The sequence below is a fragment of the Bufo gargarizans genome, chromosome 3 (genome assembly GCF_014858855.1).
Source record: "Bufo gargarizans isolate SCDJY-AF-19 chromosome 3, ASM1485885v1, whole genome shotgun sequence".
NCBI lineage: Eukaryota > Metazoa > Chordata > Amphibia > Anura > Bufonidae > Bufo > Bufo gargarizans.
The window spans coordinates 107,441,091-107,468,091 of record NC_058082.1 but is presented as its reverse complement, the minus strand read 5'-3'; the positions used below and the strand labels follow the sequence as shown (position 1 = coordinate 107,468,091).

Genomic DNA, 27,001 nt, shown 5'->3' with positions numbered 1-27,001 from the left:
GTGGTCAGACAAACACTTCAACATTTCATATATGCATTCACCTAGATGGGAATTGTACAAGTCAGTGTTCGTTGATCAGCTTAATTTTATCTATCTATCTATCTATCTATCTATCTATCATCACAAACAAAGAATGGCAGCAGCACAGTCAATGGTAAAGATGGGTGCAATCCCTCCTGGACTTTAGGCAAAAATCCATAGACAGTATCCAAAAACAAATGATGAGGCAGCACTCCAATGTCAGTGAAGGGTGTTAGACCCGTTTCGAGACTGGGGAAATAAACGGGTCTAACACCCTTCAATGACACTGGAGTGCTGCCTCATCATTTGTTTTTGGGATAGCTATCTACCGCGTATCTATCTATCTATCTAGAGCAGGAACACTGCTTCAAAAGAGTTATAAGAATGAGTACCAGCATATTGGATCTTGATTCAGGATCCAAATAACATTTCACAAAATATTCAGAAATAGGCCGAATGCACACAACCGCGGAACATGGACGTGAGCAGTCCGTGGTATCCCGGCCTGGCATCCTGCTGAGCGCACGGCGCCATTGGTTGCATCATAGCGTCATCGTATACGAGTGTATTACTGTACTTCAGCGGCGGCACGAAGCGCACGGTATCATAGCAACCAATGGCGCCGTGCGCTCCTGCTCTCAGCAGGATGCTAGGACGGGATTCCATGGACCGCTCACGTCCGTGTTCCATGGTCGTGTGCATTCGGCCATAATGTGAGAAAAGATCTCTACTCACCCATGTCAATGTATCTATCTATCCATCCATCCATTTATATCTGATGTATTTTTGGGTTACGCTATCAATATCAGAAGGATGAAAGTCCAACCCTTGGCAGTTGTTTGAAGGTCCTACAACTCTATCTATCTATCATATATTTTGAACGTAATATTCTAGACAGAGATAAGGCAGATACGATGATGGTGATGCACACGTGTTAGCTCTTCCATCCATCAGAGGTACCTGGGGGCACAAATCTCTGGAGTCTCTTCTCAGTGACAGCTAATATGATTAACTCAGGTTTTCCATAAGAAAATAAATCACTGCAGAGATGATGATTCAGATAATACATCTCCGCGGCACATATTTAATTTGATTTGATTAGTCAAACCATTAGCACGCTTACGGGAGCCAGGAGACGGAAAATGTTAATTATGGTTAGACACAATTTCTTGTAAAGGAAGGAAGGCTGAGCATAATGCCACATGGCAGGCACCGGGGACAGAACACCTGTAGGAGGGTAAAAGGCCAATATAGGGGACCAAGGTTTGTATCAACTCTCGTTCCTAATAAGTGGCCCATGTAAATGTGTAGACAGTTTTCTTGATCACTTCTGAAGATGGCCGACCCTAAAGAGGACCTGTCCCCTCTTCTGACTTGTCTGTTTAGTAGCTACTTGCATTCACCTGGAGCATTTATTTGTATGACTCTATGTTGAGCTTATCATTCCTATGAAAATTGCCAGCAGTCCATATGGGTGTTACCAGTTGAGAGTGTGCGCCTGCACAGTATGACACTGGTAGCACTGTCAGACTGTGCAGTGACACCACAACTGGTAACACCCAGCTGGATCTTCATTTCAAGCTTCTAGAAGGAATAACAGAGGAGTGTCACAAAAAAGAATCAAATGAGTAGATACTTCAGAACTGATATTTCATGGGGGATACAAGCAGTTACTAAAACAGACAACACATGCGGGCTGCCATCTTTAGTAAGGTAGACTCACCCGTCCGGCGATGCACAGGTAAGCCTGTGCCGGGAGCCGGTCTGAAATCAAACGCAGTCACCGGGAGCAGGCAGTTCCAAGAACAGCCGCCGGGGGCCTTCATCGGGCTGTTCTCGAAACTGCCTGCTCCCTGTGACTGCGTTTGATTTAAGACCGGCTACCGACACAGACACGAGTAAGGGATTACCTGTGCATCGCCGGACGAGTGAGTCTACCTTACTAAAGATGGCAACCCGCATGTGTTCGCTGGCAAACACTGCGAACTGACCATCACTGGTGACAGGTCCTTTTCAAGAAGGTCATAGATATTAGATTAATGTCAACAGAGACAACCGTATATTCCACATTATCAAATGTTGGGGTGAAAAGGATCTGACATGTTGAATAACTTTTCTTCTCAGGAGAGATAAGCCACGGCCAGAGGTGTCCCGGCAGTGGCTCACTCCGTTTTCCCCACACATGCACACTCGGCTGAGCAGAGTGTGCATGTGTATGGGGATGCTGGATGTATACGGGAACCTTTATCTTCACTGCAGTCTTCTCCGCCAGTCATCATTGATGGAGATGACAAAATATGACATTGCTGAGAAAGCAGACATAACACTGGGTGTGAATTAGGAACGTAAAGCCCCTGAACGCCAGCGCTCAGAGAGGACGTTACATAACGTGTGCAGTGTGAGGCTCCATTGTATAAACAGCTTAATTACATTCATCTGCGGTGACCTTGAATAAAACACGCGTGGCGGTGCTATGATGTGACACTTGGGAGGTTAACTCGGGTCACTGACAACTTACTGAATTAATTAACTCTTACAACTGCGCTCTCTTCTACGCCAGGCAGAATGCCCAGGGCATATATATATATATATAAGACTTACAAGAGGTAACCAGTTCAGGCCATATTACACAGAGAGCCTCGCTTTCCAGTCACTTGGCGAAAATGTACATTACGGGCGCACAGGGGGTTCTTATGTATTTTGCCATCAGTGAATCTAATATACAGAATTATTTCTGGAATGTGAAGAGCACAAGCTTAGCGCGCTGGCTGCATGCTGGGTTCTTCCTTGATATGCCGTCAGGACGGAGGGTTCGAGCATATGAATAATACCATTATTTCACAGAAAAACTCAGCAGGCAACTGGCCCCACTCTAATAGAAATATTCCCACCCTATCTAAGGTATTTGGCTGGCATATATAGGGTTTAAAGGGGGTATTCCCATCTCAGACACTTAAAGGGTTTGTCCAGGGTGGTGATATTGATGGCCTATCCTCAAGGAGGACCAATAACCCACATTCCTACAGCCAATCAGCTGTTACTATGTAGTTCCAGGGGCCACACAGAAGGTAAATGGGGTAATGCTCCCTTTCACTTAAAGGGAATGTGTCACTGATTTTTTTTTTTTTTTTTTTCAGCCAGTTAAAATCAGATAGTGACACGTTTCCCTTTTTTACTAATCATTTTTTATTTTCTGATCACAGATTTTTTTAAATTCTATTTTCAGAACATGATTATAGGGGTGGCCATCTTGCCTGAGCTGTTCTTAGCACTTAGAGAGCATTTGCTTTACAGCAGCCACGTGGGCCACAGACACAATGGACAGGAGGGGACCTCATTGACTTCTATGGGAGAGTCTTCTAGTCATGCTCTGTGCCCTGTGCTAAGGTCTGGAGAGAGTAGATAAGATTTGATATCACCTACTGGTGGATGACGAATGGTGGATCCTGTGTGATCTATACACAGAGGGCACCTTTGTCATTATAATCCTGCCCGTAAGAATAAGCAGATAACTACAGTAAAGTGAGCAGTACAAACCAAGAACTGACATCTAGGCTTATTAGGCTTATTGGCCAGTGCGCAAACTGCAGGATTTTATGTTTTTTTATGTTTCAATTTAGATATTGGCATGGAAAATTAAAAATAACGTCACCAAAAATCCCTTAAAAATATAGGTCATTTTCTATTGACACATTCCCTTTAAAGAGGACCTTTCACCGATTATGACACTGTGAACTAAGAATACAGACATGGAGAGCGGCGCCCAGGGATCTCACTGCACTTACTATTATCCCCGAGCGCCGCTCCGTTCTCCTGCTATGCCCTCCGGTATCTCCGGTCACAAAGTTATGGTAGGTGGAGTCTGCCCTTGTTCTTCTGTAGCGATGGCCAATCGCATTGCAGAGCTCACAGCCTGGGAGAAAATAACCTCCCAGGCTGTGAGCTCTGCACTGCGATTGGCCAGCACTAGAGCAGAACAAGGGCAGACTCCGCCTGCCATAACTTAGTGACTGAAATCTCCACCTATTATAACTTAGTGGCCGGAGATACCGGAGGGCATAGCAGGAGAACGGAGCGGCGCCCAGGGATAATAGTAAGTGCAGTGAGATCCCCGGGCGCCGCTCTCCATGTTTGTATTCTTAGTTCACAGTGTCATAATCGGTGAAAGGTCCTCTTTAAATGGGAGCAGCACTGTAGTCACCATCTCTGTCTACCACACAATGAACAGGGAAGCGCCCACTCCCAGCGCCAAAGCTACAATGCAACACCTGATCGGCGTGGGTCAGACCACCAATCTCATATTGTTGGCCAATCCTGAAGATAGGCCGTCAATATCGAAATCCTAGACAACCCCTTTAAGGAACATACCATACGTTTCTGGGATGAGAATACCCTTTTAATAGCCAAACATATGCCAAAATGGCAGTTTTTGGCATACAGTGGAATCTTGAGATACATTTGGGATCTTTATTGAAAATTGGCTGTTCAATACAACTGTACCCAAAAGAAACAAAAATTCAGTTTTTTGTATTCTTTTAATGGCAAGCAATAACAAGTGTATCAGGATATCTGTTCATGCCGATGGAGGGACTATTTAAATCCGTTCAGTAATATAAATTCCTTATTAAACTGAAACTGTAGTATCTTCTAGCACTTCTTATGAGAACGGGGTCTTTATTCTGCCACCTGCCTTGTGACCGCAGGGCCGTGACAGAAATACATCCGTAAGTTAAAATTCCATCGCCATTCACAATATACCAGTAGTAAAACCAAGTGACAATGGCTCTGCCAGACTTTTCTGGGCTGAAAGTTGCAAACTCTTCAGACCTTTTAACAGACTAATGTAACCCTTTCATCTCCAGAGTGATCAGGAACAATTCATTACACAAGGACATGGCTCAATCAATGCGCAGAGCCTGGCTTGCCTATAATGAATCACTGTGGTTGGCTAGACAGTGACAAGGCCATAAATCTACACCTGCAACCATCTAAATTGGATCTGTTCAGGACTCATCTAGTCTATACTCAATCAACGTAAAGTGGCATTTCACAAGCTCTGTCCAGTCTACGTCTGTTCTGCAGCAATGGAGTAACGCCTGGCCATGGTAACAACATTGAGCATATTAATGACATCATGGATAATAATGACATCGTGGCCATCACAAGCCAATAATTCAAACTACCTTTGGCCCAGATTTCCTAATCCTAAAGATGGTATAGACTTAGACCGGTGGTGTAGACCTGCACTAGATTTATCACAGAGGCTCAGGCTGGATGATAACTGATTTTGGTGCAAAAATTTACATCTTAAAGGACTTGTCCAAGTTATTTTTATTGATGATCTATCCCCAGGATAGCTCATCAATATCAGATCGCCGGGGGTCTGGCACTTGGCACCCCCATCGATCAGCTGGGTGAAGAGAATGCGCGCTCCGTGCCACGCTGCCTTCTCTTCTTCACTGTTTACCTGCTCGATAAGCAGGTGTAATTACAAGTAAGCCGTCCCATTCACTTCTATGGGACGGCTCCTTCCTATACACTTGTATGGAAACAACCCTAGGAAAAACTTGTACAACCCTTTTAAGTCGCACTCCTTTTCTAAAAAGCATGAAGATGTCAGAAAAAAAGTATAGAAACCCTAGAGGCGCCAAACTGTTGCAATTTTTGGCACATTAGTAAATCTGTGCCTTTGTCTTCATATCTTATGTATAATTCTGTCTTGTTTGTTTTTTTACTTTAAAAGAGTTGAACTATAAAAGACAACTGCAAAACAAGGAAAATTCACAAACCTAAGACGACCTAGCCTATATAAACTTAAATAAGAACAGGATCCCCCTAGTAAATATTCACACTGGTAAATAATAGAACCACATGAAACCTCTTCATCTGTTGAGCCTTCTCCGTAGGTATAATGGAAGGAGAGTTTCAGCAAATTCTTTAGCTAATTCTTTTGGCTGACCACCCCCTCTTTACACACGACATGCACTTGACATCATTAAAGTTTAACGGGATCACACAAAAAAAAGGACCCTGAGTGCTCTCAGTAATCCTCATCCCATGACAATGAGGGATCCATTACAAAAGACTGCCTTGCCCAACTCCTGCTTAGCTCTTTATTGCTTTGCTGACTCTGTATTTTTAGGTGTCACATCAGTCAGAAAAACAAATGCTCCCAAAAAATGCAAAAAAACATACACACAATGGTTTCTGAAGAGGTATCATCTGGTTCCTTTGTGGCTGAGGAGGAATGATGCCTTATGGCTCCTAAGTTCTAATAAAGTCATCTGAAGTTGTAGACCACTAGGTGTGGTGTGAAATAGCTTTGGAAACCAGGGTGGAGAAAATGGTGATGTAGCATCTGGTGCCATGATGTCACTTGATGGGCTTGTCAGAATTGTGGAACATAATCTATTGCAATAGCCAACAGTTTGTGTGGGGTGTAACCATCAACTTGTTGGCCCATTGATCTCCTGGGGCCTCATTCACACTAATAATATTTATGAGAATGTTTCTACTGACACAGTTATGTATCATGTACAATGCATTACTCAAGAGCATGAGAGCTTTGATTTATAGGTAAATGTAATGGAGACAGTCTATGTTGTGTTGGTGGGGAATGATGATGCTTCTCCCAGTGGTAGGGGTGGGGTGATATCACGCTACATATAGAATAATAATATTCTTGCTCCTTGACATAATGAAGATAGCGATGCAAGCCAATTCCCAGCTTTGAACCAAGATCACCCACGATCTACTCTCAGTTTGATGCTGGAGGTTGTGTGATGCAAAAGTCACTGTCCCCCAAAAAAAGCTGAAATAAAGCTCAAGACAGGAATAGACTTGCAAAGCCAATGCTCCTCAGTTCTCCGAAGATAAGTGAATCCTGCTTAATTACTGTCTAATCTCTCCAGCAATTAAAATGAACAATGGCAATAAACCCATAAACAGTGCCAGCCCAAGGATAGCTTCTGATGCCTTTTTATTTTTGCATTTCCATAAGAATCCTGTCTGTTGGAGAAAGCTGGTTATCTGCCCTAGCATTTCCTGGGCAGATCTCATTACAGTCCAGGGCCTAATCCTTCTTAATAGCTTCTGAACACAACAAAACAAACAATCAAGCCTTCAGCAGAGAAAGAGGAGGCGAAGGAGGGGGATTCTCTTGAACCTGATGCCACTGATGGTGATGGAGGCAGCAAACACACCTGTGGAATGTGCAGGACGAAATCTCGTCACCCTGAGCCCTCTATCCAGTGCCACACAGGGTTCATACTGTACACCGCTGGTGCCAAGAGGAATCGATTTCATTCAGACTCACCACATAAATAAATACTAACATCAAGGGACTAACAAGGGACAGAGGGAATAGACCAGCCTTTTCTGGGATTTGTTCCTTAATTGTGGAACATTAAGGATCCTGTAACAAATGGCCTTTGAATCACTGGACGGGTGAAGTATCTTTCTATATGTAATACCCTATTTAAAAGGGTTGTGTGAAATTAGTCAAAGATAGCTGCTATCTTCCAGAAACAGCGCCATTTATTCATAGGATGCGTCTGAGATGACATCTCAGGAATAAGACTAAGCAAACTCACCCCATGGAAAAAGGTGGCATCTAAAGCTGGGTGTGCCCATACCATAGCTGACATCTCTGGAATACAAGGACCAATCAATTAATATCCAACATGCCTGGTCGTTGACTCGCCCAACATCAGCCGTTGGGAAAAGTCGGAAGGCCTCATACACAATAGATGGTTGGTCCAACTTGGCGAAATTGGTGGGTCAACCAACATAGATCTAAGGTGTATGGTCAGATTATGTGGCACTATGCAGTCAGCAGATCACACAGACACAAAACTTGGGCTTGCGCACCGTGGCCTAATGTTCTTAATGATTGAAGCTGGTGACACGGACATGGTATGCGGTTGATAGCTTTTGTCAGCTTTTTACAAACCTGCATTTTCCTTCACTGGATGTTCATGTATCTCAAAGGCGTACACATTCTAGTTAGATTTTGGGTGCTTTCCAAGCCATACACCACAGAAGCCATTTATCTACATCAGGCGCTGATAAGATCTAAGTAAGTAAGATAGTAGCAGGCTACAAAATGGATTTATGGCTCTGCATTTGTGGTAAGAAACCAGCACTTCTGGATGCATAACTGGTGGAGTAGGTATATATTTGCATATCAATACCCATAATTCCTTTGGTGAGCTATAATTGTTTTGGTGTCTCCCTCAGCATAATAATGGCAGATGCTAAAGACTGTTAAGTTTCATCAGTTACCAAGCAGGGCTGATTCATTTTCCATAGAAACCATCAGAGGTCCCTAAAGTAAGATGATTTGCAGTAATACTTGTCATTTCATCATCTCACTATATTTCTTGAGTATACCTTGTGATGTCACAGCGCCAACGTGTCTGCCAGAGTTCCTTCCAAGCATCTATATTGCAATCATTTTCACTGAAAGTTCATGTCACTGCCTTACGCACAATGTGACAAAACTTGTTTGACTCAGCTATGCCAACGTGATGTATGAACGAGAGGAAGTGAGACATGGCGGGGGAAGAGGGGGGGGCAGACCAAGGGAGGGGATGAGGTTACAGATCAATGATATAAAAAGGGGAAAGCCAAAATTTCAGAAGGAAAATATCGTCAATAAATTGGCAACTGTGATAAGGAGCCCGAAATAGCTACAAAAAAAGACTAAGAGGAAACAACTGTGTGATCTATGATGCCCTTTTTGAAGTTACTGAAAGTACATGTAGTCGTAAATGAGTTTCACAAAAGGAAATATATACTGGTGAAACACCCAGCGCCAGCGTGGATACCAGCTGCAAATTTCAGGTATCACGTTTCCAATCAAAATTGCTTTAAAAAGGCATTTCCCCTGAAATAATAAAAATCGGCACCTGCTTTGGACAATCCCTTTGTGATAGAGGGCACAGTTAACCACAAGTTGACCGAATGCTGGGACCACCAGAAATCAGTGGTAATTTCTGGAGGAATCTTGCAAATGTTCAGTTTCCCTGCAGCGCCACTGCAGGGAAAATAAGGCATTACACAGTTCTCAGAAGAGTCAATGAGGTGTCCACAGTGTCGGATTGGCGTTCCAGAGGAGATTATTGTCAAGGCCCAACCTCTATAAAATTAATAAAGTTTAATGTGTTTTGAATCACAGAAATTGACCCTTGTGGCAGGGGATTGGCTCCAAAGATAGCCTACTTTTTTTTTCCGCCTGGATCTTTGGGGACCATTATGATATCAGAGCCTGGGCCCACCAGAGGATCTTCTGGTACTCTGGTGGGCCAGTCCGACCCTGGCCATACTCTACAGACATGCCAGATCCTCCAGATAAGAGGCTCCCTTTGTAGTTTCTCTAATAGTTTTCTAAATCAAACAACCCCTTTAAGAACAAAACTTTTCTAGATTTAGATGGTTTAATATTGAGGCTTAAAGATTCACAAACGGCCTTAGTAATGCCAGGGGTTGTCCAGGTGTTTAATACTGATGACCTATCCTAAGGATAGTGCAATTCAAATGATCACAGCACACATCTATTAACTGGCTATTCTCTAGATGCTCGCCTAGATTCGTTCCCGGCTCCACCTCGGGAACACTTGCATCAATAGAGGTATACAATTAGACAACACTCCAAAATTGAAGGCAAAATAATCCGTGATTTTTATTCGGCCTGACATAATGGTGCGTAATAAATTCAGGCAACGTTTCAGCCTATATGTAGCCCTTCATCAGGCTAATGAACAAAGATATAACAAGAAATCACAATTAACTAAATGCATCATTTTGACAAAATACATAGTTGTGTCAAATTCGGGTATACGTGATTATATATGATCCATATCCTTGCAGAAAAATGAATTACATGATTAAAGGTTCATAGTTTTGCAATACATGATCCCAAAATGTCATATGGCAAATACAATTCATGCAACTGTATAATATATGCAGTATATTAGGTAATGTACGGTATATAAGGGTTAAAGTACCTCCAGGATGTTGGGTTGCCTTCTAAGGCCCTGTGCCCTTCACCGATTTTTTTTATAAAATCCCAAGCATCCATCCTGACTGGACAAATTGTACTCTGGTGACGATGGATGTTGCTAGCCTATACACCAACATCCCTACTTTAGAGGGTATACAATGTGTCAAGGAAACCCTTGAATTACATCAGGAATTTTCACCTGTAGAGCAACAATTTATTCTCACCATGCTATCTTTTGTGTTGAGACACAATTATTTTTTGTTTGAGGATCAGTCCTACCTGCAAGTGTCAGGGACAGCGATGGGTTGTAACACTGCGCCTACATTTGCTGTTAAGTACATGAACCATTTAGAAGAAAAGGTGGTATACACGCATCCATTATTTAAAGAGAATGTTTTTCTTTGGGTTTGTTACATTGATGACGTGTTTTGTGTCTGGCAGGGTTCTCAGAATGACCTACTTAAGTTCCATGAAACCATTAACACAAGTGTGGATTCCATCTCGCTCTCCCTGGACTTCAGCAAGACAACAATTTCATACCTTGATGTCTGACTTGAGGTAAGGGATGGGTTTCTCAGTACAGACCTATACACCAAACCCATGGATAGGAACAGCCTCCTCAGATTTGATAGCTACCATCCCCGGGTTTAGTTAGGTCTCTCCTTTTTTCACAATTTATGAGAGTCAAACGTATCATATCTGATACCAATAAGGTGGACTCCAGATTCCGTGATATGTCTGATAAATTCAGATTTTCCGGCACATAGCCTCCAAGGTCATTTTAACAGAATTCAGGATTAACCTAGAGAGAGTCTGCTATCCCCGAAACAACCCGCCCCTGAACCGCCAACAAAACAGATACCTTGTGTTACCACTTTCTCTCATTTAAGTTATGATGTCAAAAAGATTATCTTCAGACATTGGCACATTCTAAAAAGGAATTTCACGAACATCTTCCCAACTAGACCACTAATGTCCTACAAAAAGAGCTAGAAATATTAGGGACACACTCGTTAGATCCGATTTGGGCTCCTGTAAACCAAAAATCGTCCAGACAACCATCACAAGTACTCCCATTAGGGGCACATACCCTTGTCTTACTTGCTCTCAGTGTGGGAATGTCATGAAGGGCCCGACATTTACCCATCTACGGGCAAAATCTTTAATATCATAGGCCACTTTTCTTCTTCTCACCAGCCATGTCATATATCTTATCAAATGCCCAAGTGGCATGAGATATGTTGGTGAAACAATCAAAAAAATTTAAGATAGGATATGCCAACACAAATCCAATATACGTACAAAGAAACTTGAAGCCCCCTTAGTGGAACATTTTTCCACACACAAACTTTCGGTGAGCCAATTACGTTTCGAGGTCATCGACTGGGTCCCCCCTCTAAGGAGAGAAGGGGATCGTGAACAGTTGCTCCGGGTGAGAGAGATGGCTTAGATCCGCCGCCTTAATACCTTACAACCAGTTGGTCATAATAAAGATTACTGTTGGGATTAATTTGGCCATTATGATGACCTCTAATGGAATAGAAATATGAATGTTATAAAATATTGATATTTTAACCTTATGTGTCTCATTCTTTTACTTACAGGGCTTCAGACGTCCAATATCAAGTGGTGACACTCTTGAGGCATGCTCCTATGGGCCTCACTTCTACTGTCCTTGAGGTGGCAACCCCCCCCCCCCCCCATTTTTCGCTATATACTGGGTCAGTTAATTGTCAGGTTGTCAGTGGTTTATCGGCTTTGCGGTTTGAGATATATATATATAACATTATGTAAAGACACTCCCACCATGGTGTCTCACTATACTCCTCACTGGACTGCCATATCAGTTTGCGGTAATTTGATCAAATATGGCCATTAACTCTGCCCACAATTTGGCTCTTCTACCAGCTCTGTTATGATGCACCATCTGTTCTGCACACTGACAAGCGCTTTACGTTAGTATGAGTTTCTGTCCTACTCCAACGATAGTGATTCATCCTCAGCACTCCATGCGCCTGCGCGGTAGCGCCCTGCAGGCGTCCTATGTGAAATTCGGCTCCTGCCTTAATCCAAGATGGCGACCGAATCCTCAGCGCCTAATATGCATGCGGGGTCGCACCTCTCAGCCTTGGCATCATTCTGGAGCCTTTATTCATTGCGCTTCTACTCTTGTGCTCGCGCCCAACCTGCTCCGCCTATTAGGACTATTTAAGATGGTGCTTACCATCTCCTCATCCCAGCACCGGCATCCACACGTTTGTGCCTATGCACCAGGGTAAGCGCAAGAAACTTCTGCTCTTACCAGCCTTTCTTTACCTGTAACCATCGGTCTCTGCTCTTCTCTACCGCTAGTTTTGTCCCTTATACCCCTCAGGGACTCACTTTATCACTGCCACTTTTATTTATTCATAATCTACTGTTATTTACTTATTCAGCCTGCTTTTCCTGGTATATCGGTGGTTCTAACATATGGGGTACTTTAACCCTTAGATACCTCACATTACCTAATATACTGCATATATTATACAGTTGCATGAATTGTATTTGCCATATGACATTTTTGGATCATATATTGCAAAACTATGAACCTTTAATCGTGTAATTCATTTTTCTTCAAGTATATGGATCATATATAATCATGTATACCTGAATTTGACACAACTATGTATTTTATCAAAATGATGCATTTAGTTAATTGTGATTTCTTGTTATATCTTTGTTCATTAGCCTGATGAAGGGCTACATATAGGCTGAAACGTTGCTTGAATTTATTACGCACCATTATGTCCGACTGAATAAAAAACACTGATTATTTCACCTTCAATTTTGGAGTGCTGTCTAATTGTATACCTCTATCCTAGGGAGTACCCCCGTTAATCAGCTGTTGGAGGAGGCTGCGGATTCCTTTCAGCTTACCAAGCAGTGCGCCATCCATTGGATAGGGCTTGTGCTTGTTATTGCAGCCCAGCCCCATTCATTTGAATAGGAATCAGCTGTGTCTAGGCCATGTGTCCAATAAAAGCGACATCACAGGCCTCTTCAAACAGCAGATCGGCTAGGGTGCTGGGAGTCAGACCTTCACTGATCCTGAGGATAGGCCAGCAATATAGAAATCTTAGACAATCCCTTTAATGTCTGCCCCTGTCAATCTAGTGTAGCAGGGCGTGGCCAGAGGTGGGACAACGGGGCCTCTAGGAGCAGGGGCAACCCCCCCTCTGCACCTAGAGGCTAATTTGCATATTATTAAAGTTTGTTTTTCTTAATAACGGCGGCAGGCAGTGAGATGGCACTAATATAGTTATGTTCAGCTGACATTAGCACATCGCTAATGTCAGCCAGCTTAATACCCATTTTTCAGGTGACAGAAACCCTTTAAATTGGCCACAGGTTCATGTAAACATTCATGTAAACCTTCTGGGAAAACACTAAAAGAGGATGACACCAAGGGAATATACATAAAGCTGACCATACACATTATACCTGTCAGCCCAATGCTTATTTGGCCAACAATTCCCTCTTCCAATTCTCCCTGTACACATGCACCCTTGGCACAGCCGAGCATGCATGTTCTAAATAGGGAGAGAGGCAAATACTTGCTAAGTTTCCTTTATAAAAAAAATTAGCTCAGGGAGGCAGAATTTTCACTGAAATGTTTGGCAAGAAGGTGCAAATAAAAATGAAGATTTTTAGAGTTTTTTTAAGGCCAGGAGACCTATCTCTGCTCCTGATCCTAAAGGGCGTTAACCCGACGAAACATCTTCAATTAGAATCAGAATGATAGGAAAGATGTTAACTCCGCTAATAAAGTTATCAAACATTTGCTCTTATACAAAACAGCGTAACCCACGTACAAAAGGATTAGGGCCGTGAAGGGGAAAGGGGGCTGGAGTGAAGCATTTGAGAGGTTTAAAGGCACTTTTACGAGGGCCTCAGACTGGTATCAACAGATCAAGGGGACAGAAAAAAAAAAAAGTTAGGCAACCAGGCCCCTTCACCCAGCTCTCACCTCTTCCATCATAAAAATAAGCACTTAAAAAGCTGGGACAGGAATGAGGGTTAAAAATGACACAGTGCTTTCCAGCCCAAATTTCTAAAATTGAGGAAATTCTTTGTCTATAGGCTGAACTTCAAAGTAGAGACATTTATAACAGTCATAAAATGTTTACAACCTAGCGGGCCATTAGGAGCCATTTGTCCCTAAAGCAGGAATCCTGGTAGCTTGTGAAGAAGGCAGCATAAGAAGGCCTTTGTCAGGACATCATATGGGAGGCAGGTTTCAAGGCTTCCAGTAGAACCCACAAACCTATAATATTCCCAGCTTGCCCATTTCCGTTTATCCGCCCTTTAACCCGTCATCAGCACTTTTACTGTACTTTGCGGTTTAACTTCCAATCTTTTCCCACCCTCCCTCCATGCTGCTTAGATGGGGGATAAAGGGGTGTCCTATAATGCTGTAAATATCTATATATCAGGTTAACGTCAGCCCGGCATCTGTCCAGCAGAAGGCAATGACCAGCCTTCTACAGGAAGCAAGGCACCTAGAACTTGACTACAAGGCAAGGTTGGCAAGAGTTTAAAGGGCAGGTCATCCACAGGTCTTCTCTTGAGTTTAAACAGTCATTACTGAGGGTTGTCGGGGACTCCTTCAGAGCTGCAAATGATCATCTCAGCATTATGTGGTGAGGAAATTGCTAGAAGATGTTAAAACCATGACCATCCTGCAGGAAGAGTGCAGGACCTCTAGCGGATCCTGCCTAATAATAATGATATCGTTAGTATACAGCATCGTTCTTCTGTTGTCAGCCCTGGGTACCAGCAACTCACATTCTAGGTCCCATATATCAGTAGATAGAACATGAGACTTGGAGCTCATGCACACAAACATATTTTCTTTCCGTGTCCGTTTTTTTTTGCGGGCCGTATGCGAAACCATTCATTTAAATGGGTCTGCAAAAAAACGGAAGTTACTCCGTATGTTTGTTTCGCAAAAAAATAGAACACGTCCTATTATTGTCCACATTACAAACAATGATAGGACTGTTCTATTAGAGGCCAGCTGTTCCGCAAAATACGGAATGCACAAGGACGTCATCCGTATTATTTGCGGATCCGTGTTTTGAGGAATGCAAACTACATACGGTTGTGTGCATAAGCCCTTAGAAATAAACTTCTGGTAGAACCATTTCTGTCCATTAGAGGGGTTGAAAGAGACTAGGAAATAGACTGTTTTTTTTTCTATAAAACAGCGCCACTCTTGTTCATGGCTTTGTCTGAAATTACAGCTCAATTTTTTTAACTGAATAGGGCTGAGCTGCAATACCAGGTATGGCCTATAGACAAGAGTGGCGCTGTTTCTGGAAAAAAAATATATAGGAGAATCTTTTTTGTCATTTCAGATAGACGGAATCGGTAATGCTAAGGAAAAAAATAATATTGCAGAAGGCATACAGTTCCTTGAAGATGTGACGTTTGGTTTGATATATCTGGGAGTCAAGTTCAACTAAAAGTTTGTGTTGATGTACGTCATGATTGTCCTAATATAACCCAGATAGCAAAGATTAAGCCTGAGCCTTCAGTACACAGGAAGACTCACGTGTCAGGGCCAAAATAGCTGGGTTATCAATTAGATCGGTCAGAAGTGTCCAACCTGTGACTCCTCAGCTCCTTGCAAGATTACAATTCCCAGACTGTGGCAGTCAGGGGATGTTGAGAGTTGCGGGTTTTGCAACACAATGGAGACCACCCATATAGAGGTAGATATAAGCCAACTCCTTGGCAGGGTATATTCTTCTGCCAAAGACATTGACACTGAACCTTTGGAGAACCCGGGACTGCACGGTTGAACAAATGACCCTAATACGTCCATCAGTAGCTGGATACAACTGGGCCAGGCTAGCACATCCCAAAGTGACCCGCTCCTTCACCCTTGGTGTGGAACTCATTGTGTCTTTGCCCTTTTCTGATTGTCATCCTGTTTGTCTGTCTAGTGGCACTTAGCCAAATTTCCATATAAAAAAAAAAAAATTACCCGCCCAACAAGCGTGAAAGAAAATCTACATTCCGACTGGTACTCCTCCCTCCGCCACACACTCAACACTCTCACAATCTGACAGTCAAAACAATATAGGACAATCATACCTAAAAGCAACATTCACACCCACGCAGTACAGACAGCATGCCACCAGTGCGCACTCACCACAGTCTCACTACTCCACTTCTCATCCCACACACTCCATCCCCTGGGGGGGAAAGCCCACAGTATTGTGTTCAGTTGCCATAAAGAACTCTTTAACTCCTCGCTCATCAGAGGGGCCTGTAACACATTTAATGGCATATCCAGGCTGATCCTTTTCTACCGCCGCAGGCAGAGGTGGTGGGGTTCATTTCGTGAACTGTACCAGTGTTGATTTTGGGAGTTGGCACAAGGCATCTTGACCTTAGAGTAGGGCCTCCTTCTATAGGGTGTCACGATTCGTTTTTTGTTTTATTTTGGAGCAGATTCTGCACCCAAAAAACGCTCTCAAGTCCTCTCCTCTGATTTCAATGGGAAACCCTCTTGTTGCAGTGTCAAATCCACATCTAGAATTTCCAGGATCAAAAATCGCATCAGGATAAAAACCAAAATCCAAAAATCCACAAGAAATCCTGAAAGTCAGTGTGAATGTACCCCTACTGACCAAATACCAAGTGCTAGACGCCTTCTTCTATCACATAGTATCACTTTCTACAGTTTGGTGGCTTCCCACGCGCTATGAGCTCACCGCAGCGAGAATGCTAAAAGCATCTTCATTAATGGGGATTAAACATGGGGATGGGGGCTGTAAACCAGTATCACAGTCATGCAGTATGGAGCTGCTCAGACCCCCCTGGATGTAGTAGGGTGTGTGATTTCTCTGCACATATGGTATTGATATGCAGCAATGCAGTCACCTCTCTGTGTACAAGGGGGGCAGGGGAGGCTACAATGTATAGTCAAGTGGATACAACATCAGAGGAGTAAACAATAGAGAAAACACACAGCAATCATTATTACAAAGTGTACAGCAAACCAAGACCAAGAGAACAGCAGTGATCACCCAGCTAGAGACCAGATGTAGCAGAGCTGTGTTGTCATTCAGTGTCCATAGGGCTGCATGTAAACAGACTACATTGTCTTCAAGCTGAGATTGGAAATCCAATACAGAAATAACCCACTGGGCTCTGCTACATCGGCACACAGCCCCCCAGCATGGGCAGGTCGCCCTGATACCTACATTGTAAACTGTGGCTCTGCATCCACCCGAAAGGGTCCAGTCCCCCGAAGCAGGCAGCCTTCCTGAGCATGCAGGAGCCCTGGGCGCCCATGTCATAGAGCGGCCGCCGGGGCATCAGCGGGAAGGCTTCCACACAGTCGTACATGGTGCCCGGGAGATGGGAGGCTGGCACTGTGCACACTGCTCGGGCACCTCCTGACCTGTGCTCTCGCCCTCCGCCTCTAGCACAGCCTGCTCTGTGGCATACCTATTGCAAATAGCCAGGCTGCCTCGGGGCTGGGGGAGTGACCGGGGCTGAGGGGACGGGCCGCCCTCCGCTGCCTCCTCCACAGCAGTCCCTCTACCTGTCCGCGGCCTGCCCCCTGCTGTGCCCATACCTGAAGAGGGGTATGCTGGGCTCACCAGTGCACACGACTGGGGACCTCAGCGAGTCACTCAGCCTGCCCATCATCTGTCTATAGCTATCTGTCTACCTACCCTATCTATAGTATCTATCTGTCTATAGTATGTATCTGTCTACTCTATCTATCTATCTATCTGTCTGTCTACCTACCCTATCTATCTATAGTATCTATCTGTCTATCTATCTATCATATCTATCTATCTATCTATCTATCTATCTATCTATAATATCTATCTGTCTCCCCTATCTATCTATCTATCTATCTATCTATCTATCTATCTACCTACTCTTATCTATATATCTATCTGTCTATAGTATGTATCTGTCTACTCTATCTATCTATCTATCTGTCTGTCTATCTATCTATCATATCTATCTATCTATCTATCTATAATATCTATCTATAATATCTATCTGTCTCCCCTATCTATCTATCTATCTACCTACCCTTATCTATATATCTATCTATCCTATCTATCTATAGTATCTATCTGTCTATAGTATCTGTCTGTCTACCTACCCTATCTATCTATCTATCTATCTATCTATCTACCCTTATCTATATATTTATCTATCTTGTATTTATCCACAGTATCTAGCTATCTATATTATCTATCTATCTATCTATCTATCTATCTATCTATCTATCTATCCACAGTATCTAGCTATCTATCTATTATCTATCTTCTATCTATCTATCTATCTATCTATCTATCTATCTATCTATCTTCTATCTAAATCTATTTCTTTCCTTCTTTACTTCCTTTTTTCTTTCTTTATCCATCTATCTATCAACAGTATTTACAGTATCAATCATCTATCTCTAAGTAAAATGTATTTCATCAAATTTCTACCAATACTATATTATCTATCCATCAACATTCGGCCTGTTTATTATTTTTTTCATTCAATTTTTCTATTTTATGTTTTCTTTCTTTCTTTTGTTCTTTCTTTTCTTTCGCTCTTTCTTTTTCTTCCTTCTTTTCTGCCCATACATCCGTACGTCCATCCATCCACATTTTCTAATTCCATATAATATTATTATTATTATTATCCATCATCTATCTGCCTGTCTATCTATCTATCTAGATCATGTATTATATGATATGATATATTTTGTGTAGATAGATAATAGATAATACTGTATATACAATACATCTAATATGTAAAATGTGTTATGTATATGACAAGCAGTGTAACTAATGGGATAACTAAAGGCTGCTGATGCTGCAGACATACAGAGAGATTTACCATGAGGGGAACTGTTAGGGTACTTTCACACTAGCGTTATTCTTTTCCGGCACATAGGGGCTCTATACCGGAAAAGAACTGATCACTTTTATCCCAATGCATTCTGAATGGAGAGCAATCCGTTCAGGATTCATAAGGATGCCTTCAGTTCAGTCTATTTGCCTTTTCAGGACGGAGATAATACCGCAGCATGCTACGGTTTTATCTCCGTCCAAAATTCTGGAACACTTTTTTCCCATTGAAATGCATTAATGCCGGATTGGGTCCCGAGTGTTCGGTCAAAACTGATCAGTTTTTGCGGTCTGCGCATGCTCAGACCGCAAAATATTAGAAAAAATAAATAAATGCCAGATCTGTTTTTCCGGATGACACCGGAGAGACTGATCCGATATTTCAATGCATTTGTCAGACGGATCAGGATCCTGAACTGTATGACAAATGCCATCAGTTTGCATACGTTTTGACGGATCTGGCAACGGAACTGTCTGCCGGAATCCTCTGCCACAAGTGTGAACTCAGCCTTAGTCAGTTTGGCAGGATTCTGCGTTGCTGTAATTTGCTCCAACATTTGTCATGTCTTTAGACCTCACACTTTTCTGTAGATACGCTGCTCTTCCAGTTTTTATACTCCATCCTCCCACTGGAGCGAAATTGTGACTTTTTTAAAAGAGCCTCCCGGATAAATCTGGAGTGAACCTGGATAACATAGCTGGCCGAGCAGATCACAAGCATCTTTTTTTGAATGAAATGATGAGATGTTTTTCCTAAATAAGGAAAGATGAAGTCATGTGCGTGTACATCACAAGCCCCTCACCGCCACGCTTCACTGGTAACCTGAAAGAATTACCATATGTATGTTGTAGTCTGCAAAAAAATCGGATGACATCCGTGTGACACCCATGTTGCATCCTTTTTTTTTTTTCGGATCCATTGTAACAATGCCTGTCCTCTGCAAAACAGACAAGAATAGGAAATGTTCTATTTTTTTTTTTGCGGAATGGACATGTAGACATACGGACACGGAATGCACACTGAATATTTTTTGTTTTTTTCAAGTTCCATTGAAATGAATGGTTCTGCATATGGAACGGAAACGGAAGAAAAATACGGTCATGTGCACGAGCCCTTATCCTCATATTGTTTTATACATCATAGTGAATAACACCAGGGAAAGTGGAGCCATCATCTGCTATGGTGCACCCCCTCCTGCCATAGAGATCAGCCACATTAACCCCACAAGGTGGGGAGCTCAGCACAGATTGGCACCCCCTTCCAAGCTTGAATGTTTAGCCGAGTTTTCCATGTTTCTTCTGTGAGACGGCCAATCAGAATTCCCTTGGGAATAATAAAATTTTGAGAGCAGATGGAATCGTGGTGAAAGCGGACATGATATATAATAGATCACTGCCCATATCTGACTTGGCATGTTCTTATCTCTTCTTCACTTCCACACTCTTATACTATTACACCACATAACTTCAGTGACAGGAGTTCATTCTCCCTATAATTCTGCAAGCAAATGAGTCCGGATGAAATGAGCTACGAATCCGGAAATGCTAAAATTCAGCAGAAGAGAGGAGAAGAACGCAAAGATCCGTTCCGTCTGCCGATCCGCTGAAATTGCTAAAAGTAAAAGGAGAAAATGTAACATCCTCACATCGGGAAGAGGTCGTCAATATGCACATAGTGATACAGAGTAGTATGGAACACAGCAGGATGGTCCAGAAGCTACATTCATGGGAACCCCACCAACATTCAAGAAGATCTTCTGCTGAGCTGAAGGTACTGCTCCCGGATTTGATCAGGTTTTATACAGTTTTTGAAGCCAAGACCAGGTGTGGCTCTTAAAGGGAGAGAAAGTGTTAAGGACAGATTCCACTCCTTCATACCAGATATAGCACATCCAAAAAGACCTCAAGAAAACCTGATAGATTCCAATGATCTCATAATGGGGTCTGCAGTGTTTCTCTAGAGTTCTTTTTTTATGGCAATAATAGGTCTGCATGCAGACTATGCTATTCTCCGAGGATCCCCGACAGAGTTTTCATTTTTTACTCCCTGCCTTCCCGAATCCATAACTTTTTTAAAATTTTTCCCTTCACATAGCCGTATGAGGACTTGTTTTTTTTGCGGGACAAGTTGTCATTTCTAATGGCACCATTTAATATAGCATATGATGTAGTGGGACCCTAGAAAAAAATCCAAATGGGGTGGAATTGGAAAAATAAACCCAATTCTGCAATAATTTTATGGGTTTAGTTTTTACAGTGTCCCCTATTGTAAAACTGACCTGTTACGTCCATTCTCTGGGTCAGTACAATTACAGTGACACCACATGTATATCGTTTTTTGTGTTTTAATTACCTTTTTTTTTAAATATAGGAAAAGGGGGTGGTTTGAATTTTTATATTTAACAAAAACCATTAAAATATTTTTAAAAGCTTTGTTTTACTTTTTTTCTAAGTCTTGACATTTTGGCCATCTGATCGTGTCTCCCCTAGACTGCAGTAAATTACTACTGTAACCTATGGGAGTTGCACTATGTACCACAGGCAGGGTGATATCTTTGGATCCTTCAGAAGGACTGATGCTATAACAACGAACAAAGACCTTCCCGAATCACTGCGTGTAGGAGCCGTTTGGGCCCCAGAGATGCAGAGCTCTTGAAGAAAGCCACCTCAGATGCCGTGGTCACAACTGAGGGGCATCTAAGGGATCAAATGTCTGTGATTGGCATCAACGCCGATCACAGATATTAGTTCTGAGTGTCTGCTGTGTATAACAGCAGACATCTGAGATCTATGGCACATACTCCGCTCCAGAGCAGGTGCCATCTTAAAAGACCTAATCAGTGACGTACATGTACGGTATTGGTTTGGAAGAGGTTAAAGGGAACCTGTTAGGTTTAAAATTCAGTCTATTCTGCAGACATGTTATAGAGCATGAGGAATTTTAAAGAATAATCAATATGGTTTTATGGGAAAAGGTTCTGTATAAATAGTAATTTATTTATATAAATCTCTGCTTTTTTGGGCTTAGAGTCCAGTGGGCAGTCTCACTCACTCAGTGATTGGTCATTCACTAATAGGACCGCCCACTGGACTCCCAAGCCCAGAATGAGTAGAGGTTATACTGAATCCTTTCCCACAAAACTATACATCAATCTGCTCAGCTCCTCCTGCTCTATGACATGCTGCCTGCAGAACAGATTGCATTTTCAATGGTAATTGTTAAATTAACACTAGCATACCTCATATACATCTGTGGAGTGGATCCGATGTATTGTTTCCTGTATGAGGCCAATTTGGGATAGGAAAGTCCGTTAATGGGATAAGAGACGATAAATCTGGAAACATTACTGCCTCATGGTCACTACTTTATATGAGACATCCTTAGCTCTGAGAACCTCCTATAATCATTTTATAAGTTGCCGACAATTCACAATTAAAGTAATTAGATTAATCTAATTTGGTCACAGTGATTTTCAGCCAAACTTTTACAGACATCCTATAATATTTTGCTAAGATGGTAACAACTATATATTACAAATTTCCCCCTTTTTTTTTTTTGCAAAACCCATTACTTTTTATTGTCAAAAATGGGAAATTTTGTGCTGATATTAACACTACAGTTATGATGCTGGCGTGAAAAATACATGTTCTGACTTATTGAAACTGATCTTCGTTGTTTGGAGCCATCATCATAGTACCACAGATATGACTGGCACAGCTAATGATCTTCTTAATCATCATCTCGAGCAAACAATGTTGCCCATCATAAAAGTTTCAGCATGTCTCCCATGCCTTGCCATGAAGACAGTAAGGCTATGACCATGTCTGCAGGATCACCAGAGGTACATTGTAAACCCAGTGGGAGGCAAACAGCGAGGGGAAGTGGTGCAGAAAGTTATAAAGGCAATTGTGACACTTTATTGGAATTGCACCTGTTAGATGACTTCCTAAAGTGCCTTTGAAAAGACCAAAAAAAAGGGACAGCCATTAATGGTGCTATGTTAAGACCACTGGAAAAGTAAAGTCTGCTCTAACAAAAGTCACCTACAATTCAGTCCGCTCTTACACTGGAAAAATGACAAAGACAGAAACAATAGGGACACATTGCCAGTTACAACTTACTACATGGAAAGCACATACAACGTCTAGACAAGCCACATAATGGGCAATCACCTTGTACTCAGTTTGGGTATTTTAGGATGTTCTCAGACATGAGGTACATCTATCTATCTATCGACCCGTGTTCCCCCCGAAAATAAGACATTCCCCAAAAATAAGCCGTAGCAGGGTTGCGACCTATATGCTCAATATAAGACATAGTGATGGGCATGGCTATGTACTGGCGCAGAGCGGTAAAGAAGACGCGGGCAGTCCTTCTCATCTGCCGCATCGTGACAGCCGCTGTAGGTGCTGTCTCCTCTACTGTACCCCATCGTGACAGCCGCTGTAGGTGCTGTCTCACCTACTGTACCCCATCGTGACAGCCGCTGTAGGTGCTGTCTCACCTACTGTACCCCATCGTGACAGCCGCTGTAGGTGCTGTCTCACCTACTGTACCCCATCGTGACAGCCGCTGTAGGTGCTGTCTCACCTACTGTACCCCATCGTGACAGCCGCTGTAGGTGCTGTCTCACCTACTGTACCCCATCGTGACAGCCGCTGTAGGTGCTGTCTCACCTACTGTACCCCATCGTGACAGCTGCTGTAGGTGCTGTCTCATCTGCCCCACATCTGTAGGTGACGGGAGAGTTGCGGGCAGCCCCATCAACTCGGTCGGCTCCCCCTGTCAGGTCCCGGTCGTTCTGTGCACAGCAGGCTGAGGGAGAAAGTGAAAGTAAAAGTCTCCTCAGCATCAGTGTGCAGATTGGGCCCAGTTCTCACTGGATCCCTGATTAATAAGACATCCCCTGAAAATAAGCCACAGTGTGTTTTTTTTTTTTTTTAGGAAAAATAAATATAAGAGAGTGTCTTATTTTCGGGGAGACACGGTATCTATCTATGGCCACCAGCATCCCAGTAACCATACGCCTTGGTTCATAGTAGAGCATTCCCAATAAGGGGCATATGGAAAAGCAGACTCTAGAAGATAATCCTTTTAAGAATAACCCATGTCACTAAGCAAAGGAAAGTGATGTCGCTCACTGCCAGAGGTGGAATGGCCCACCAGAGTACCAGAGGATCCTCTGGGGGGCCCAGTCTCTGATACTATAGGGTGCCCGAAAGGTCCTGGAGGAAAACAACATTTGGAGCTGCCTTTGGAGCCACTAACTTGCTACTAAGGCCTATTTCTTTGAATAAAAACCTATTAGACTTTACAGATGACATGGAAGTTGGGCTCTGAGAACAATTTTATGCTCACAGCTGCCTAGCCAGAATGATAGAAAACACCCCTTTTGTGGATTGGTCATTGATCAGCTGAATGTATCATAAACAGATTAGAACCAAATACTGGCAAAATATTCATCAAGACGCATCAAAATGTCAGCAGATGGTCAGAAATCTATTGTTTGCCAGTTACAGTGATAGCTGATAATAAGAAATGATACATATTTTTCATGGTCTATGGTCTGCTTTACTCCACTTACTTTATCTGGGATCAATATTAGAGATGAGCGAATTTCCGCTTACGAAATTCGTTTGTTGGTAAAAGATGAATTGAGTTATGGATTCCGTTACCACGGACAATAACGCAGTTCTATGACTGAATGCATAACGGAATGCCTTTTGAGGCATTCAGTTATAATAGTCTATGGGCTGCAAAACGGATCCGTCCCGTTTCCGTTATGCAGGAGAAGACTCAGGATCAGGAGATGGCTCTCCTGCATAACGGAAACAGGACGGATCCGTTTTGCAGCCCATAGACTATTATAACTGAATGAATAACTGAATGCCTCAAAAGGCATTCCGTTATGCATTCCGTCAAAGAACTGCGTTATGGTCCGTGGTAACGGAATCCATAACGCAATTCACCTTTTACCACCAAATGAAGTGTGAACGAATTTCAAAATATGAAATTCGCTCATCTCTAATCAATATATTGATGATATGTCCTCAGAATAGGCCATCAATATCAGATTGGTCGAGATCTGACTTATGGCCTCCTGCCAATCAGCTGTTTGATGTGGCAGCCATGCTTATGTGAGCGCTGCATACTCTTCATTATTTGCCTGCATGCAGTAGCTATGGAGAGTACTGCAGCGGTCATGCCCATGACCGCACCATGTTTTGCGGTCTGCAAGTTGCGGAACAGGCCGCCCGCAGTGCTGTCCGCATCTTTGCAGCCTCATTGAAGTGAATGGGTCCGAATTCGAGCTGCAAAAAATGCGGCTTGGATGCGGAACTAAACAACGTTTGTGTGCATGAGGCCTAAGGCCTTATTCACACCACAGTTTTTTTTTTCCACATCCGATCTGCATTTTTGTGGAGCACACGCGGACCTTTTCGTTTCTATAGGGCTGCAAAAAATGCGGACAGCACACAGATGTTATCTGCGTGCTGTCCACATCCGTGTGTCCGTCCCACAAATTATAAAACATGTCCTATTCTTTTCCGTTTTGCGGACGATAGGCATTTCAATTATTGGGCCTATGAAAAATGCAGCATGCACACGGCCTGTATCCGTATTTTGCGGTTTGCAGACTGCAAGATACATACGGTCGTGAACGTGTAGCCTCACTTGAATGGCTGATTGCCCTTTGTAATGTAGCAAAAGTAGAGGCAGCACTCCATAGCCACTCATTCGACATGAATAGCAGGCTAATACATAGCCATAAATTAGTGACGTCATCCTAGTGAGTCCTAACCCGAGTGACATCATCATCACAAAGAGCAAATAGCAAACAGAACATAAAGACCATGAACAGATCATGCTACCCATGATTTAGGCAGCGTGCTCCTGTATGACTACCACTTCCAAATACATATCTTGTGACCAAGACTCAGACTTTCCAAACGGGAAATGTGCTGAACGATTTTCCAAAGCAATGCAAGTTTAAATAGAGTCTTGGAAATTTCCCTGCCATGTCCACTCTCTAGGACTGTCAATAGAAAGTGCAGTACCTTACACGTGGCTCACTTTCCTCAACCAAATACGCAAACATACGTCTTTGTAGTGCGCAGAACATCAATTATATGTGCAGAACAAACAGCAGAGCCCTGCTTTTCCAGTAAAGTAATTGCAGCTTCATGAGTAAGAAGCATCACAAATAGACAACATGGTACTGACGCTGCATGGGAAGATGTATGTCCGCTGGAAATCAATGCCATGGTGTAACAAGTGAACTGCTCAATGGAACGAGACTTTCTGAATGGTATACTCTCTGTGTACCAATGAGGGTAGACTCCAGTAATTTGTAGGTCTACTACTCAAGGCTATAGCTTGGTCCTTTTGGTCGTGCGTCAGGTCCTAGGTACTGGCAGTGATACTGGGCTAGGGCAGTCCTTGTTTACCTGCAGTGCCAATACCCCAATACAGCTTTCTATTTTTACATTAGGTAACAATGCCTTAAAGGGGTTGTGCACTAATCTCCAGACCTCTCAGATAGGCAGGACCAGCGTTGGTGATCATACTTACCTTATCCCCAGTGCTGGGTCCTGGCCTATGCTGCTTGTCTTGGGTCCCTCCATGTAAACCTCCTGTTTGATACTGCTGCAGCCAATCGCTGGCTGCTGCTGCTCCCCTTGAGTCATGTCAAATGGTCATGTGATACAAGGGGAGCGGATCACCGCTGCGGCCAGTGATTGGCTGCAGTGGTGTCAAACTGGAAGTTTACATGGAGGGACCCGAGACAAGCAGCAGAGGCCATGGAGAGAAGGAGCCGGGATCCATCATCACACGGGCCCTGTCTGTCTCAGAGGTGTGGAAATCAGTGCACAACCCCTTTAAAAGAAATGTGCACATCCCATTAAACATACTAAGAGTGGTTCCAGGAGGTCCCTGCGGTTTCTGCAGTGCCTACTAATGATAATTAGGCTGTAATGGTTGTTTTTTTATTATCCAGTTTACCATTTACATGTTTTGTGTCTATCTCCATGCAGTGCAGCATCCCCCTGTCTGTGA

At 43.0% G+C, this 27,001-nt stretch overlaps 1 protein-coding gene across 2 annotated transcripts in view; it reads right to left on the bottom strand.

Annotated features, from left to right (window-relative positions):
* Nucleotides 1–27,001, bottom strand: part of RARG (retinoic acid receptor gamma) — a 202,867-nt gene that overhangs the window by 21,423 nt on the left and 154,443 nt on the right. The window contains exon 1 of one of the 2 annotated variants that reach the window (XM_044286082.1): nt 17,278–17,551. The exons of the other annotated variant lie outside the window; for it this stretch is intronic. Within the exon in view, the coding sequence (XP_044142017.1) occupies nt 17,278–17,422 (145 nt within the window). The 5' untranslated portion in view covers nt 17,423–17,551. Of the gene's footprint in view, nt 1–17,277; nt 17,552–27,001 lie in introns of those variants that run through there. 2 annotated transcript variants of the gene reach the window in all.